The sequence below is a fragment of the Chinchilla lanigera genome, unplaced genomic scaffold (genome assembly GCF_000276665.1).
Source record: "Chinchilla lanigera isolate Chin_1 unplaced genomic scaffold, ChiLan1.0 scaffold00040, whole genome shotgun sequence".
In the NCBI taxonomy this organism is placed as follows: domain Eukaryota; kingdom Metazoa; phylum Chordata; class Mammalia; order Rodentia; family Chinchillidae; genus Chinchilla; species Chinchilla lanigera.
In genome coordinates, this window is record NW_004955441.1 from 11,401,029 (window position 1) to 11,415,286 (window position 14,258).

A 14,258-nucleotide genomic window follows, 5' to 3' on the forward strand; every position below is an offset into this window, starting at 1 on the left:
CTGCCTGGCCCCTCTCAGTGTCTCCAGGGCTCTGCGAGGCCTCGTCCCTCCTCCCTCGTGGGGCTGCGGGTTAACTGTAATTCTAAATGCAGCTATGAGGGAGGTGTGGAAGTCCCTGAATGCAGTGACTTGAGAGTTCATTGACTCAGTTTTGCTAAGTAGATGAAAATAGACTACATGGACACTGTTGCTTGTTTTTTATGCAGAGACATCCATTTTATGATGGAAAGTCATTCACAGACAAAGCCTTTCTTAAATGTCATGACAATAATGTGTAGTTAATGTAACCATGCATTTTGCTCCATATTTAGGAAATAATACAGTTCTGGCTCACGAAGGGTGTCGATGGCTTTAGTTTCGATGCGGTTAAATTTCTTTTGGAAGCAAAAGACCTGAGAGATGAGATCCAAGTCAATAAGTCCCAAAGTCCGGTAAAGTTTCAAACTTTTTCGACTTTAAAAAAAAAAATGTTATAAGAATGTTCTTTTCTTTTCTCTCTCTCTCTCTTTTTTTTTTTTTTTTTTTTTACCATTTCAAAGATAAGTTCTGTGCAATCTGTAGGAAGTACTTTGAGCCAACTTTTTTAGGAAGCAGGGGAGTTTCTAATGCGCATGCCCAGATCCTTCCTTCCACTGGTTCTTTTCAGAGCGAGGGATCTCATGAAGAGCCCTTCAGTAACAAGGGCTCTGAGAACACAGACACTGTCCACTCTACTGAGGACCACAGTACGGAGGGCAATTTGCTCATGGAGATTTTGTCATTTCATCCAACTCAAGGGAGGACACCTCAAGTCCCAGTTGTTCAGGAACACACAGATGGAAGAGAAGGGAACCAAGGCTGGCCACGTGTCCTGTGTCTGTGATCTTTTCCTTGGGATATTTCACTTAACTCTCTCCATATGTTAAGAGACAGGGGTCAGGATCCTCATTTAGCAAAACTGAGGAAGTTAACTTCTATTATCAAGCGTTAGAGAAGTGGTAAATAGAAATCTGACCAGGTGTGCTGTCTCACGACAGACACTGAGCTCTTTGGGGTTCCACCTCAGTGATTCCGAACCTCCCCCCACCTCCCCGCCCCGGTCACACGTCACAGATGGCATTCACACATATTATTCCTCTGGTTGATCACCGCTCTATAGTTGCCATATTTTCAATGGCAAAGTAGACCATAATTCTAAAATACACGCAGAGTGATGGTTTTGGGTTTTACATTCACACAATAGAGTGTTATATGTTAATCAAAATAAATGAACTACAGCAACACATAGCAGTATGGCTGAATCTTAGCAATGCAGTGCTTAGTAAAAAACCCCTGAAATTGTTATACAGTGTATACCTTTTTTTAAGTTAAAAATTCCTTAATATTTTTATTCCTGTATCCCACAATGGGCAGGGCAATGTACCTGATGTAATGAAAAGAAAGAAAAAGGCAAAGCTACAACAGGAATCCCTCAGGAATGTGCATCCAGTTGACACCACATCGCTCTAATGGGTAGCTGCACTTTTTGCAAACTGTGGCTGTGCCGGTCCTGAACCAGAAGGGTTTCCCACTTAAGCCACAGTAACTTTTCTGACTATGGCTCTTCATCGTCCCTTCTGTGGCAGGTTTTTACAGTGCCTCCAGTGCATTTGGGAGGACTGTCTCAAAGCCACCTGCAGCTTTCCTGACTCCTCCTCGCTCTCTCTCCTGCTGAGAACTGTAGCCCTTTCTGCTTGACTTTTTAAAAATGCCACTTCCACCACCTCCACCACTAGATCCATAACCAGCACCCCAGAGACTTCCAGAGCTTCTTCCACCAAAACTGGCCCCCTTCATGGGTCCATAATTTGATTGCTGTTGTCCACTATAATTTCCAAAATTATATGGGAACCACGATAGTTCCCACCTGCAGAATTTCCTCCCCTGTAACCATCCTCCTCCTCCTCCACATCTACCACCTTGGGTTCCATATCCTGGTTCACCCGCGTCCTACCCTGTACCACTACTACTGTAACCAGGACCACTGCCATCATTTGCACTGTTACCCCCTCCATTACCAACTCTGCGGCCACCTCCTCCACCACCATAGCCTCCTCTTCCACCCAAGTGTTCATTTTAGACAATCACATGTTTAGGAGCACTTTGTGAAATATGTTTGTGAGCAATGTGTTGCTGTTCAGTAAAATTTAGTTTGTTAAAATGCTAGAGAACTATTTATTGTTTATGAAACTCACAAGGTTAATAATTACAGAGTCAAATTAATTACTGGTAGTTGTGAGCATTCTCTGTCCACAGATTCCTGAGCAGTGAAGGCCCTAGGATTATCTTCGAGTGTATCTTGCTCACTTTGAGCGCTTTGAAGAAACCCTCTTATGCACATGATGGTAATCGTGCTGTCCTGGTTTTTAAAGGACACTGTTACTCGCTACTCAGAGTTGTACCATGACTTCACCGCTACCCAGGTGGGAATGCACGACATTGTCCGGAGCTTCCGGCAGACCATGGACCAGTACAGCCGGGAGCCCGGCAGATACAGGTACATGCAGGATCTCACAGGTGCAGTGCATGGTCTGCAGATGATTCCTCCCAACCAGCCATACTCAGAGGTCCAGGTTACAGTTTACAAACCCCTCAGTGTTGCCAGGTCTGATACATCCTCGCCTGTTGCTTTATTTCACTGATTTTTGGTTTCTGCTTTTGGGGAATGTTGCTAATCACAGCACTTACTTCTCAGGAGTTGTGTGAAAATTAATTGATAGAGAATATTTTAATTAAATGTTAGCCTTGAACTATTGCTATCATTATCATTGGGCTTATAGGCCCCTGTGTGGTGTTAATCCAAAGGTTTCAGCTAAACGGTCAGTAGGTCACAGAGGCTGGCAGCGCAGCTCGGCAGTCACATGAGACTGCAGTGGAGTCCCGCTCATGGCTGTGTGACCCAGGGCCGGCTAGTTAACCTTGTTTTCTCATCAATAAAAAGGTAATACTAATAACCTCTCTATGGCTATTGTGAGGTTAAATGAGATTTTATATATGGGGCAGGTATTGACGGGGTCATTTTAGGTGAGGGTGTCTTTCTGATTGTTTGGCTTTCAGTAACTGAGAGTGTATATCAATAATAAGATGAGAATTGACAAGGTTCAAATACAAGGGTAATTTGTGGGGGGTAAAAACCCCTTGTATTACAGTCAGAAAAAATGTGACAAATTCTAAATAGGAATGATGAGAATTGTTAAGGTAGGTCTTCAGAGTTGCTACTTGAACTTGTAGTGGCGCACACCTATAATCCCAGCACTCAGGAAGCTGATGCAGGAGGATCGCTGTGAGTTCCAGGCCAGCCTGGGCTACAAAGTGAGTTCAAGCCCAGCCTGAGCTGCATAGTGAGTTCTTGTCTTGAAAAACCAAAAACCAAACCAAACCAAACCAAAAAAACACTCCTCCCTCCAAAATTACAAAGATGCTACTGGGTTTTCATCTGATTTAGAAAGTAGAGAACAGTAGTGGCAATATTGGTTGAGGGCCAAATGTATCTCTTATTTCTTAGGTGTGGTTTAATATTAGGCCACTTTTTGGGTTTATTTCAAGGAGAGACTGCTCAGATGACCCACCTCTCTTGGCCACCTGCCGTGACTGCTTTCTATTAAGCCTGGGCCTTCTCTGCTAGCAATTCGCACTTGGACCCCACATCTTATAAATAAGAGCTAAGTGGCTTCCCAGTCTTTCTCAGTCTCCCGACATGTGGTGCTAACCTGGAGCCCTGCCGACTCTTACAGGTTCATGGGGACCGGAGCCTCCGCAGAGAGCATCGACAGGACCATGATGTACTATGGGCTGCCATTCGTCCAAGAAGCTGATTTCCCGTTCAACAACTACTTTACCACCCTACACACTCTGTCTGGGAACCTTGTGCATGAGGTTATCTTATCCTGGATGGGAAACATGCCGGAAGGAAAGTGGCCTAACTGGATGGTAAGTCCTGGTGGCCAGGGACTTGTGCTACTGCGCTTGTTGCACAGGCACCTCCACAGTGACGCAGACTTTGTCTCTAAGTGACCCTCAGTCTACTTACTTGGTGGTTGCTTAGTGAGGCCTGTCCCAGTCTCTGGCCGGCTCTTGTCACTCAGGGAGAGACACTGTCCCTGAATGCTCAGTGAGGATTTGCCTGTGCTCAGAACTCTGCTAGGCTTTGTTGGGGACGGATCAAATCACCGTTCCTCCCCACCTATCCCCCTACTTTAGTTGGAAGAAAGAGGATTTCACAGGTGGGAAGCTTCCACAGAAATTCAGGATGGATGTAAAACAGTGACTAAATACCAAATTATAGGGTAGCATGGGGTGCAGCAGGCATTTAAGCCCCAGAGAGTCTGTCTTATTTGGGATGGCTTATTGTTTCCAGGCTACGGGCCTGCGTAGCAGGTTACTGCAACTGTAACCCGGTGGTAATTATTTGATTATCTAACCGCAGAAATGGTACAGAAAAAATACGGCCTACAGGATAAAATATGGCACACCTCTGTAGGGCACCTACCATGCACAGAGACCGCGGGCCGGCAGTCCCGCTGGGTGGGTTGTGTCAGCGGTGAATGATTGTGAGGGCTCAGTACAAGGCTGTCTCCCACCACAGGTAGCGTAAGCACTGTACACTTAGGGCACATTACATTTACACTAAATTTTCTTTTTCCAACTTAGAATTATTCTAAGGAATTTAGAATTACTCTAAATTCTTCATAAGCTTTAAAGTATTTTTAAGCTTTTGACTCTGCAATTACCCTTAGCTTGAAACACAAATACATTATGTGGTAGGGCAAAATTTTTTCTCTGTATCCTTCTTCTTTTTTTTTTTTTTTGTACTGGGAATCAAACTCAGGACCTTACATTTGCTAGGCAGGCACTTGTGCTGCTGAGCTATATCCCCAGCCCTCTACATCCTTGTTCTATATTCTTTTTAAAAAATTTATTTTCCTTTTTTTAACATTTAAAATCTTCTTTGTTAAAAGCTAAGATGCAGAAACACACATTTCAGGGCCGGGATCCTCAGTATCACTGTCTTCCGCCTTCATATCTTGTCCCACTGGGCAGGCAGCAGGGACAGTGACACGTGTGGAGCTGGTGTCTCCTGTGATAATGATGCCTTTGTCTGGAATCTTTCCTGAAGGACCTACCTCAGGTCCTTTGCCTCATTTTCTTTTTTCACCATAGATTTGCTTGTAAGCAAATCAAGTACCATGAACATAATACAGTATATTCATTCATTCATTCATTCATTCATTCATTCATTCTTGGGACCCTGAGGCTTGAACCCAGGGCCTTTGCACTGAGCTACATCCTAAGTCCTTTTTATTTTTGAGAAAAGTTCTCAATAAATTGCCCAGGTGGAACTCAAAACTTGTAACCTTCCTGCCGTAGCTCCCCAAGCACTGGGATTACAGGCATGTGCCACTGTGCCTGGTATCATTCATTCATCTTTATTTTTGAAAACCTTTATGTTGAGGTCTAAACTTTTTAAGGCACTTGTCTACAAAGGTTTTGCCAAACCCTTCACTGTGAATTTTCTTGGAGGTTCTTTTTTTTCCTCTCCAGCAGTAACCCTTTTCTTTTGCCTACTTTTAAGCTATGCGTTCCTGTTCCAGTCACATTATAAGCTTAGGATTTTACTTTTGTTTTTTTGTTTTTTTTTTTTTTGGTTTTGGTTTTTCTCCGGTACCGGGAACCGAACTCACGACCTTGCGCTTGCCAGGCAGGCGCTTTGCCGCTGAGCTAAATCCCCAGCCCCGGATTTTACTTTTGGATTGCTCACTATTAGTATATAAAAATACAATTGTTTTGTATATTGATCTTGTAGCCTACAACATGGCTGAACTTGTTTAATTAGTTTCTAGTAGTTTAATGTAGATTAACAAGGATTATTTTCTGCTTTTTACTGTGCTAAAATTTACTATTTTCATATTAAGTACATTCACAGTGTTGTCCAACTATTACCACTATCCATTTCCAGAACTTGGTCATAGGGGCTGGGGATTTAGCTCAGCGGCAAAGTGCCTGCCTGGCAAGTGCAAGGTCGTGAGTTCAATTCCTGGTACTGAAGAAAAATGAAAAATAAAAAACAAAACAACAACAACAACAACAAATCCAGAACTTGGTCATAATTTCACACAGAAAAGCAATTCCCATCAAACCATAGTATCTTATTCCCACTCTGAGCCCTTGTGTCTTCCATTCTATTTTTGTGTTTATAAATTTGCTTATCCTAGGTACCTCAGGTAAGTGGAATCATACAATTACTTGTCTTTTTGTGACTGATTTACTTCACTTAGCATACGGAATGTTTTTAAGATTTATGTATAGCATGTATCAGAACTTCATTCTTTTTATGGCTAAGTAATACTCAATTTTATGTGCATACCAGATTTAGTTGACCCATTGATGTCTTGGCAGATATTTGGGATATTCCCTCCTTTTGGCTATTGGAATAATGCTATGAACATTTTATGTACAAGTATCTATTTGAGTTCTTCCTTTCACTTCTTCTGGATACTTACCTAGGAGTGGAGTTGTGGGTTTGTTTTGTTTTTTTGAGAAATTGCCAAACTGTTTTTCACTGACTCCCCCATTTTACACTCCCATCAGCAATGTGTGAAGGTTGTAATTTCTTGTACATCCTTGCCAACTTTTGTTATTGATTGACTGATTGATTGATTTGGTACTGGAGATTGACAGAACCCTTGCAATAAGCTATAGCCCCTGCCCTTTTTATTTATTTTTATTTTGAGACAGGGTCTTGCGAAGTTGCCCAGGCTGTGGTCAAACTTGACATTCTCTTGCCTCGGCATCCCAGAGTGCTGGGATTACAGAAGTGCATCACCAATCCCAGCTTTACTTTGTTTTTTTTTGAAAAAAAAAAAAAAATCATATCCATCATAGCAGGTAGAAGCAGTATCTCATGTCTCTTTTATTACTAAAGAATAGTTTTACTGGGTATAGATATTGGTGGAGTTTTTCTTTTATTCATTTGCACCTGGCTTCCATGATTTGTGCTGAGAATTCAGTTGCTGATGTTGTTGAGGCCCTATGCATGATGTGTTGATTTTCCCTTGTTGCCTTCAATATTTTTTCCATGCCTTTTGACTGTTCACTGATATGTTTAGGTGGGAATCTTTATTTTTTCCTACTTGAACCCAACAAGGTTCTTGGATGAGCAGATTTTCACCAAATTTGGGAAGTTGTTGGTCATTATTCTTTCTTTTTTTTGGTCTTTTTGAGACAGCATCTCACTATGCAGTTCAGGCTGGCCTTGAGCTCACTCTGTAGCCCAGGCCGGTCTTGAAATTGCAACGTTCCTCCTGCCTCAGCCTCCCGAGTGCTGGGATTACAGGCACCACCACGCCTGGCTGGTCATTATTCTTTCAAACATTATTTCTGTCCATTTCTCTCTCTCTTCTCCTTTTGGGACACCCCTTATGCAGATGTTGGTAGGCATGATGGTGTCACACAGAGCTGAGACACTGGTCATTTTTCTTCATTCTTTTCTATTTGGTTCTCAGTCTAGTGCTCGCTACTGACCTGTCTTCGTGTTTTGATTCCTTTGCCCTCTGTCAAGCCCTACTAAGGGACTTTTAATTTCTCTTCTTGTGCCTTTCAACTCCAAAACTTCGATTTGTTTTCCCCCCATCATATCTATGGATATTATCTATTTCATCACACTGTTCCCACACCATCTTTAAGTTCCTTAAACATGCTTAGTTATCTGAACACATGTATTAACGTGGATGTAGTCTTTTGTCCAGTAAGTCCAATGCTTGATTTTCCTCAGCAACATCTTCTGTTGTCTGCCCTCTCCCCAATGTATGGGCCATATTTTTGTTCCCTAACATGCTGAAAACTGGACATTTTAAGTAATAAATAGGTACTGTAGTCAGGATTTACAAGGGAAAAGATTTAATACAGGACACACAATTTATAGGATTATTTTATGTTTTTTTTTTCCAGTACCGGGAATTGAACTCATGACCTTGCACTTGCCATGCAGGCATTGTGCTGCTGAGCTAAATCCCCAGCCCCTTATAGGATTATTTTATAATAGTCACCTAAAGAGTCAAATGCAAAAGTGCAGGAAATCTGTCCACACACTAGAGACCCAAAGAATCCAGCTGAGGGCCTGGATCCCATGGCAATTTCCTACACGAGTCCAGGTAGAGGTCTAGAGCCTACAACAATGTCTCATGCAAGTCTGTATCAAGGATCTGCACTGGGAAGGCCAAAAGGCCAGTGCTGGAGCTAGAAAGTCTGTGCCAGTGGGATGAAGGGTCTGTGTCAGCAGGCTGAGGGATCTGCACTGGAGCCAGGAAGTGATGTTCAAGGTACAGCAGCCATCCTCAGCGACAGCGAGGACCCTTCGATGATGATTACAACTGAGTTCATATCAGGAAAACCAGCATGACAAGCTTCTCCAGGAGGATCAGCAGCACTAGCATCTTCCCCCCAGTTCTCCTTTTATGCTGTTGGCAACGGTCCTCAGGTGGGCCCTCTGCACCGAGCACCACGCTGATTCAGTTCAGCTGGTGTTACAAGTTGACCATCAGTTAATCCACAATAGGACAATTCTAGAAATCATGAGTTTCCCTTCTTGGCAGTTGTTCTTGTTACTACTTTTCTTCTTTACTTAAATTTGTAAAGTCTGTATTCTTTATTCTGTGTTGTCAGGGCTAATGACTGTAGAGCTTCCTCACATGCTCGGAGTGGAGGAGTCTTATTGCCAAAAGCTCTGTGTTTGCTGGGCATCCTTTCCATGCTTTGCTACTCACTTTACAACTTTGCCACGCTACTTTCTGCTTACTCAGAGCCTGATTAGCCAGAGGTGACAGGTGACAGCCTTCTCAGGTCTTCCCTGGCCATCTGTACAGCCCTCATCATGCATACAGTCCTGCACATAAATGTAGTCTTCTAGATTCCCAGGAATATGCTGGAACTGTTCAAGCCTTTCGTGAACATCTCATTTTCCAGCTTTTTCTTGTTTTTGTTTTGTTGCTATTGTGTTGCCTCTTGTTAGCCTTAATTGCTAGTTCCACTATAGGCAGGTCTAACTTGGAACTGTTGTTTTCAATAAGTTTTCTGGGGATATGGCTGTTGCTATTTGCACAGAGTTGGTTCTGTGTCAGATTTTAAAGAAAACATTCACCCAAAAGGAGATGCCAGAAAATTTGTATAGTGACAGTTCTGCATAGCTGAGTCTTTGGTGAACCTTAAACCCATTCTGTCTTCCAGTAGTTGTTAGACTGCTGGCTTTCTGCTACTGTATTTGTGAGGCTGGTTTTTTTTTTTTTTTTGTCTTTTTGAGACAGGGTCTCGCTATACAATTCAGGCTGGTCTTGAGCTCACTTTGTAGCACTGGCTGGTCTCGAACTCACAAGGATCCTCCTGCGTCAGCCTCCCAAGTGCTGGGATTATAGGCATGTGCCACCACGCCCAGCAGTGAGGCTGTTGGCTTTCAAAGCTGTCATGGAGCTGAGAAATGGGCATGAGATCAAAGGAAGATAAAATACCACAAATCTCACTTCTGAGATCCAGCTGTTTTTCTTGGTAAATTCATCTTGGATTCTTGCAGCCTTTAGTTAATTTCAAGTTATGAAAAGAATAGTTTTTTTAAAATACAGTTTTCATGCCATTCACCTTGCTGTTACAGAGGTTTTCATTCTGCCATTCTGGAAGTGCCCCCTGCCACAATTTAGTTTTAGCAATGAAAAAAGTGGGCTCTGTTTTCATCGCTGCTAATTACGGAAATCTTTCTGGACTTTAATTTTGAAAGAGTGTGTGTAGAAGGCTTGACAAATTATATGGTCTGTTGTCAGATCTGAAGACCAAAGAATAAGGCTGGAGGCAAAATCTGATCTAATTTTCTGGCCATAGAATTGGAAAAGTACCTTAAATGGCTTATGAAGATATGATTATGACCATTATTTTGGGCCATCTCAGGAAGCAACGTTTTTTCTGAACTGTAATAATCAAGTTCCTCTTCTAAGACTCAAGCTCAGGGCCAGGGATATAGCTCAGCAGCACAGCACCTGCCTGGCAAGTGTGAGGTCCCGAGTTCGATTCCTAGTACCCCTCAAAAATAAATAAAACTCAAGTTCAAAGGCTGGTTTTTAACCACATGTGGTGGTGTATACCTATAATCTGAGCTTTTTCGGAGGCTGAGGCAGGATGGTCACAGGTTCAAGGCTATCCTGGGCAACTGAGACCTCATCTCAAAATAAAGAATAAAAAGGGCTAGGGGTATAGCTCAGTGGTAGCGTGCTCATGGATTCCATCCGCAGTACCATAAAAAAAAAAAAAAGCCTGGTTCTTTCTCAGAGTATCATACTGTGACTTGAATAATGATACAGTTTCTCAGAGCTTGTTTCTTCCTTTGTAAAAAGAACATAATACTGTATTCGGTAGTTTTGTGACAGGTGGGAAATAAGGTACAAGTGCTTTCCTCAGCATATGCAATGAGAATTGAGTTGTGGTTTTATGGGAAGAGGTGTCTGGTGACTTCAACAATCCGAGTGGTAGTGTTATATACAATTACAGCAGTTAACGTATATGTAAAACAGCTTTAGAAGTTTCCTTTTTAGGCTGGGCATGGTGGCACACGCCTGTAATCCCAGCACTGGGGAGGCTGAGGCAGGAGGATTCTTGTGAGGATTTAGGTCAGCCTAAACTGCATAGCGAACCCTGTCTCAAAAAAAAAGACCAAAAAAAAAATTTTCCTTTTTGACTACTTTCTTCATAAACACTGATTTACCTTTACAGTGTTTTGAGTTGTTCAAAGTTAATAAAAGGGACATAACTGAAGTGCCTCTTCTGCCTCACACTTCCCACTTTGTTCCTTGTCTTGTTCACCGAGAAACATTTTTCATGAAAAGACATTTTTCTTTCATCGAGGAAACATCAGGTAGGCTCTTACCCGGGTGTAACATGAACACCCAGCCTCTGCAGTTTACCTCATATACAATGCCATCATGAGTTCTCTTGACAAATTCTCAGTGGTTGTAAGGTAAACAGATCAACTCCACAGCAAGCAGTAGGCTTGGGACCCAAATCCAGGCTTTCCACTGCCACCATCCCACAGCTGCTCCTCCGCTTGGCGAACTTGCTGTAAAGTGGGGTAGATCTTCCAGAAAACTGTGGATACTGCTGTGATTTTTTCAAACATCTGCCTTTCAGACTGGTGGACCGGACAGTGCTCGGCTGACCTCTCGTTTGGGGAACCAATACGTCAACACCATGAACATGCTGCTTTTTACACTTCCCGGAACACCTATCACTTACTATGGGGAGGAAATAGGGATGAGGGATATTTCAGCCATAAATATCAACGAAAGCTATGATACTGTAAGTGTAATCAATTTAACCTCGCTCCATAGCCAAAAAGTCAAGTACAGGAATACCTCAGTTCAAGAACGTTTGTTTGCGAACAATTTGGTTCTCAACCAGAAGTGTTCGGTAAAAATCTGCCTCCGTCCGCAAGCTCCACGTTGGAGGGGCGTGCTCACGGCTGTCTTCCTCAGAATGTGGAGTGAATTCAGCTTGTGAACTAAGGCACTTGGTTTTCGCTCTTTCCTCCCCACCCACCCTTTTTTTTTCTTGAAATTGCACACTGAACCTGAACCTTCACAGTGAGCTACCATCCCCAAGTCCTTTTAGTTTTTGAATCTTAATATGATGCTAAATTGCCCATGCTGGGCTTAAACTTTCGATCCGCCTGCCTCAGCCTCCCAGAGTGCAGGGATTACAGGTGTGCACCACCATGACCAGCTGCTTTTCTTTCTTAGGGCTAGACTGTAAGATTTACCAGCTGTCTTGGTGGGGAAGTTTATTAAAAATATTGTTTTCTAAGCCACACAAATGAACTTCTCGAGAAGTGCCAAGGATTCTGCGTTTTAAATGTTTTCTGCTTCTTAGGCACTGAAATTTGAGAACCAGTGCTCTTGTTTGCAGTGTTCATTGATCTTGGCCAGAATATGGAGAGATAATGCTTTTTAGTTTTTATTTAACCCGCTAGATCCCAGGTGAGCCCTAGGAACACAGCACAGAGGCTGGGTTTTTTTTTTGTTTTTTTATCAAGTGTAACCCAGCACCCATGTTGGGTGGCTCCCATTCTGCTTTTGTCTAAGCCAGGGCCCTCACAATTGTGTGGCTGGGTAGACAGCTGATCCTGAACCTTTAATTTGGATGGTTAGCTCTCCCTTGCACGGGACCTAATTTCCCAAATATTTGGTTACGATGAAACTTCTCTATCAGCCAAGTTTGTGTGTGCGCACTCAGGTGGAATAACCACACCGGAGCAATGGGCCAGGCAGGTTCAGGCTCACTGGTAGCCGGCAGTGTTCCAGAATTCACCAGCAGCGCAACCCAGTGGGGTGAAGTAGCATGAATTGGTAACGGCACGATTTGAAATCCTACTGTTCACTTTTAGGGAAGGGCAGAAAAAATGACCATCATGTGAGAGTTCAGTCACTGTAGTCTATTCAAACCCAAGGGGCTACTCGCCCTTTCCCATGGACAAGCACAAAACTGGCTTGTGCCCTGAACGTCTAGCCTTGGCTAAGGCGTAACGTAGGCATGGGCTAAGAACTACAGGGAACTGAACGGCGATGAGGTAAATCACGAAGCAGCAAAGGGGATTTAACTATTAATAACCGACAACTGCTCTGTCCTTCTGGCCTTCTGACAGAGTACTCTCCTTTCGAAGTCGCCCATGCAGTGGGACAACAGTTCGAACGCTGGGTTTTCTGAAGGAAATCACACCTGGTTACCTGCCAACTCCGATTACCACACTGTCAACGTCCAGGTGAGTTCCGAGGGCGATTTTATGTTGACTTTAGAAACAGAGAATGAGCTTCTGGAATGGACGGCACATACTCACCCCGTGTGTCTAAAACCGTGGCCAGTGACGTTCTTTAACTCCCTCACAGGCCTCCCTTGTAGTTCTATTTGCAGGAAGTTTGCAAATCATGCTTTTGTGAACATACGAACTGGACCACAAGCTTGCCACCTGAAAAATCATTAATATACAGCTCTTCTTTGGAGTGACTGGCTCAGCTACCCTTCCTTCTCTTCCCCTCAAAAGGCAGGAGCGAGGTGGGCGGACAGGCTGAGTCATCGCCGCCTCGTTAATGTGGATTTGAAAGCAAGGCTGTTTTCCTGAACAAACAGAAGGCAGGAGTTCTCTCTCACTCTTCTAGAAAAGCACACCCTTTGGCTTTTGCCTGTACTTTTTTCTGTCCTAACTGGTCAAGAACCAGTGTTATGCACGAGTGAAAATTTCACTGGAAAACAATCTACATCAGTTTAGGGGAAGAGAATTGATCTGCACTGTATGAGGATGCCTAACACATTTATAATTCTCCAGTCCAAATGTCTAAGTAATCTGTGGAAACTCCCAGGGTTCCTCTGATACATAACTCCATACTACCCTCCTGTTCTCACAAATCCCCCACTCCAAGCACTTCCAAGGATTCTTGGATAGCTACCCGGTATGGTGATGCACCCCTATAATCCCATCTACTGGGGAGGCTGAGGCAGGAGGATTTCAAGTTTGAGGCCAGCCCAGGCAACTTAGTAAAACATTTTCTCAAAATAAAAATTAAAAAGGGCTAGAGATGCAGTTCAATGGTCCTTGGGTTCAATCCCCGGTACTGTAAGCAAAGTAACACACCACCAACAAACCAATAAAAAAAAAATCCAGTTGAAAATAAAACAGAGTATCTATTTATCTATCATCTATCATCTTCCTTCACTGAGTTACATCCATAGCCTTTTCAAATTTTGAGACAGGGTCTCACTAGTTACCCAGGCTGGGCTTGAATATGCAAACCTGCTGCCTCAGTGCCACAAATCTGGTACAGTATTACAGGCATGTGCCATCATGCCCTGCTTAATTTTTGATGCACAGTGTGGACAATGTATTCTAGCACAAAAATATTAGTGACTTATTTCTACACGGCAAGTGGTAGAGAGGGGTAGGCGGAGAAGCGATGTGTGTGCAGGCAGGCTAACGTTCATTCATCTTCTTCATGGGTGGAAAAAGAGTAAGTCTAGACTTGAGCGGTTGGGTGCCCTGTAACCGTGGTGACTGTTAAGTGCGAACAACTGAAACCTCAGTTCCCGTGTCACGCTGACACCTGAGCACTCCTTGTTCTGGATGTTGACAAAAACTTGTATTAAAAGGTCATTATAATTTTAAGAGTAACCAATAGAAGGGCAAACATTTTCAAAGAACATTAGAAGGAAAACAACCT

The 14,258-nt window shown here is 43.1% G+C and overlaps 1 protein-coding gene across 1 annotated transcript in view; it reads left to right on the forward strand.

Annotated features, from left to right (window-relative positions):
• Positions 1-14,258, forward strand: part of Slc3a1 (solute carrier family 3 (amino acid transporter heavy chain), member 1) — a 36,804-nt gene that overhangs the window by 19,639 nt on the left and 2,907 nt on the right. The window contains exons 5-9 of the mRNA XM_005390946.2: positions 312-431; positions 2,391-2,515; positions 3,753-3,948; positions 11,182-11,349; positions 12,692-12,808. Of these exons, the coding sequence (XP_005391003.1) occupies positions 312-431; positions 2,391-2,515; positions 3,753-3,948; positions 11,182-11,349; positions 12,692-12,808 (726 nt within the window). The remainder of the gene's footprint in view (positions 1-311; positions 432-2,390; positions 2,516-3,752; positions 3,949-11,181; positions 11,350-12,691; positions 12,809-14,258) is intronic.